Genomic DNA, 3,240 nt, shown 5'->3' with positions numbered 1-3,240 from the left:
AGCGGTGTTGACTTTATTAGGATTCCACTGTATTTATGGGGCACAAAGGTTGTCACAATTATTGCTTATATCATTTTATGGTGGCTGCTCTCATATATATGTGCATGATGCAATACTAAACCACAATGCACATCTTATTGTCTACGATCTATATTCACAAGATCTCATAATGTGCGAACTTAAATTCCATTTCAAAATTAATCTTTAAGTTTGTTATTTTTAATTCATAACATATCCTTCAATCGACAGAGTCCATCTCTTTGAGGAGACGTCTTTAGTGGCCGACTCAGGAAATATTTATGACGACACTCTGAAAGGAGGAAGAATTGGTGTTTTCTGCTTCTCTCAGGAAATGGTCATTTGGTCTGATTTGGTGTATAGATGTAATGGTGAGTCACACCATAGTTAGTTAGCTTTTATAAAGGCCGTTTTTCCAAATTTTGACAAAACATTTAAAAAATAAATTTAGGCCAGAAATAATTAAAATGTTGATTGATTAAAATGGACATCAGCTTATCAAAATGTTTCAAAACTGAGACTCCTTTGAAGTCGTGGGTTTTAAAATATTAATTTGACAAATGTATAACCAAAATGTAACAAAGTGTTTGTCAGAGTACGAAAAGTAAGTATGTATAACAAAGAATAAATAATATACATACAGGTTTTTAGAACTGTTCAAAAACACCAACCAGTTTCATTGACTTTTTGTTCCAGAACGGTTGGGCTTTTTGGGTGATCTTTCTACTCAAAATATCGAAAGATTCATATGATCCCAAGACATCCAATTTCTTATCATATTAAACATGAGACTTCAATTAGACAAAGAATGAAAAAAGCATTTTTGCTCTTGCGATAATCATTGGAAAAACTTGAAAATGTTCTACATACAATACGTGGCTATTTATTTTAAATTACTGCTTACCATCATTCAATTGAGGTGTGGACGACCATTTGAAAATAAGCTGTAACTAATGGATATTGGCAAGAGTACTAGTACAAAAAGGACAACTAACTACAACGTTCACTGTATGAATGAAAATTTTGTTCCTTTGACAGTATGGAAGCATAAAAAATGCATTGTTTATTACATTTGCCATGGCAAAACCACGAATACTTGCTTTTAAATTTAGATACAGTGAAGTTCAGAGATAAAACATCAGTTAAGATAAACATTTCGTCTAGTCCCGCTTTTTAAAAAAAAATTACTTATAAACCAGCTCATCAATCACTGTTTTAAAATAGTTCACGAATTAATCTCGGTCCGGTTAAGATAACCCGTTCTCTGCCATAGAATAGAGGCCTTTTCAACCCAACCCCGACTCCCATCAGTTGCATAGACTCGCATGCAAAGCCATCACGGAATCACAGTCACACAGTGCTGAGAAGTGCGTGGGGAGTTTGTCACAGAGTCTGTTGTACATTGCTTCCTCCATGCAGGTTTCAGCTGTTGAGAACCTCTGAATTCTGAGTTTGCTGATACCCCGAACAACGAAAATGAGAGGACAGCGAAAATGAGAAAGTCATCCTTCCTCTACTTCTTCCCTTGAAAATGGATAAGACAAACCTTGCTTAGGATAAAATTTTTGTTCTGGTCCCAACGAGTTCATATAAAGCGGATTCAACTGTATTAAGATATCATATATTGTATGTGAATTCCAATAGTTTCCAGACTTACTTATGAAAACTCTAAATCTATTCCAGAATACATTCCAAAAGCCCTCCTTGGAGAAGACGAGGATTACGTCGAAGGAAATGAGGACGATTTTGATTATTACTATTAAATCATGTGAAAATGTGGAAATGAAGTGAATGCTACAGTGCCAGACAAAGCAAATTTATAAAATACGAGAAAAAAAAAGTCCGTTTTCTATGATCGACGATGGCTGTTTGTTTTTGCTTCTTGTTTTTCTTGTCTTTTTTTTTTTTTTGGGGGGGGGGGGGGGTTGATTTTTTGTTTGTTTTTAATTGTATTTTTCTTTCTGCTGTTCCCTCATCTGATAAGTATCAGAGTATTGCGATGATCATCATAAGAAAGTGAACAGTTAGATGTATTCATTAGTACAATCACTGGGATGTTAAAGAAAAAGAGAATAAAATAATTTTACATTGAAAGACAATTAACTCCCTTATCAATTTATATGGCGATTGTCGTTGTACTCTAATTACTTGAGTAGAAGCGGAATTTGAACATATATTACCAAAAAGTAAATAAAGTTATAAAGGGCAAAAATGTAAAATCGTGGGGCTTCATGCTTTTTTTTTTTTTTTTTTTTTTTTGGAACTATGATTATTTTCCTCAATAAAACAAATGAACTTAACCAACGTCTCATGTTTTGGAGATAAATTGAATTTTCAAAATCTAGATCATCCCGACATAATCCGAGTCACATTGTCATACACTACAATGTCCGCAGCCAGGTGGGAAATTGATGCGCTGTGAAGTGGATGACTGGGCCCGTTTTCATGCACGAGGACTAGATTTAATTATTTGCTAGTCTAGTAAATGACTAGCTAGTCTTAAACCCACGCGAAGCAAGTGACTAAAAAAATCGGATTTCATGAACGCTTTCTAGTCTCGGACCAGCTAGTGCTAGTCTCTTGCCTAGAAGTGGGCGTTGTAAGGACGGTGACTAGTTCGGCTATTTTGTGTGGGTAACATCACCTCTCTAGTATATGAAGCCAGGTAATACACGCGCCTTCAAAACTTACAAAGTATTTCCAAACAGGAAATTAGCAACACACGTGATATTGACTGTCGACTGTTATAGACTGCAATGATGTCCATCGTCGACTGCCAATTCTATATTTAGGCCAATGGCAGTTTCATTTACGATGTATACGGAGATTAAAACTCAAAAGAAATTGAACACAAAAAAATAATAATAATAATAAACAAACAAAAGAGAACGTGTGTTCTGCTTAATCACATTATTTCAGTCAGCTGCAATGTCAACAGAATAAATTGTGTCTCCACTATACTTTCTAATCATTTTTTGTTGTTGTTGTTTTTTGACGTAAACCCTTCGATTTCAGAGTCTCTCGTTCACTCTCAACGAGCCCATAGATTCCATTTTTTTCTTAGATTTTACTCACAAAAATATATGCTTTCGACGATCTTCACTTATCAGTATTTTTTAAGCAGGTGTCAATGGCACAGGACACGTTTTGCCTCTGTCATTCGTAACCGACGTATTTTCTTTCCGAATCGAAGCGCACTCAATCCAAATATAGCTGTTATCT

At 35.0% G+C, this 3,240-nt stretch overlaps 1 protein-coding gene across 6 annotated transcripts in view; it reads left to right on the top strand.

Moving 5' to 3' along the window:
* Nucleotides 1–2,318, top strand: part of LOC144964686 (cartilage oligomeric matrix protein-like) — a 34,673-nt gene extending 32,355 nt beyond the window's left edge. For all 6 annotated transcript variants that reach the window (XM_078899205.1, XM_078899202.1, XM_078899203.1 and 3 more), the window contains exons 25-26: nucleotides 250–389; nucleotides 1,702–2,318. In XM_078899205.1, coding sequence (XP_078755331.1) covers nucleotides 250–389; nucleotides 1,702–1,781 — 220 coding nt within the window. In that variant the 3' untranslated portion in view covers nucleotides 1,782–2,318. The remainder of the gene's footprint in view (nucleotides 1–249; nucleotides 390–1,701) is intronic.
* The last annotated feature ends 922 nt before the right edge of the window (nucleotides 2,319–3,240 follow it).

This window comes from Berghia stephanieae, chromosome 2 (genome assembly GCF_034508935.2).
Source record: "Berghia stephanieae isolate SIO BIC M18660-M18661 chromosome 2, UCSD_Bste_1.3, whole genome shotgun sequence".
Classification (NCBI taxonomy): domain Eukaryota; kingdom Metazoa; phylum Mollusca; class Gastropoda; order Nudibranchia; family Aeolidiidae; genus Berghia; species Berghia stephanieae.
This window is presented reverse-complemented; position numbering and strand designations above follow the sequence as displayed.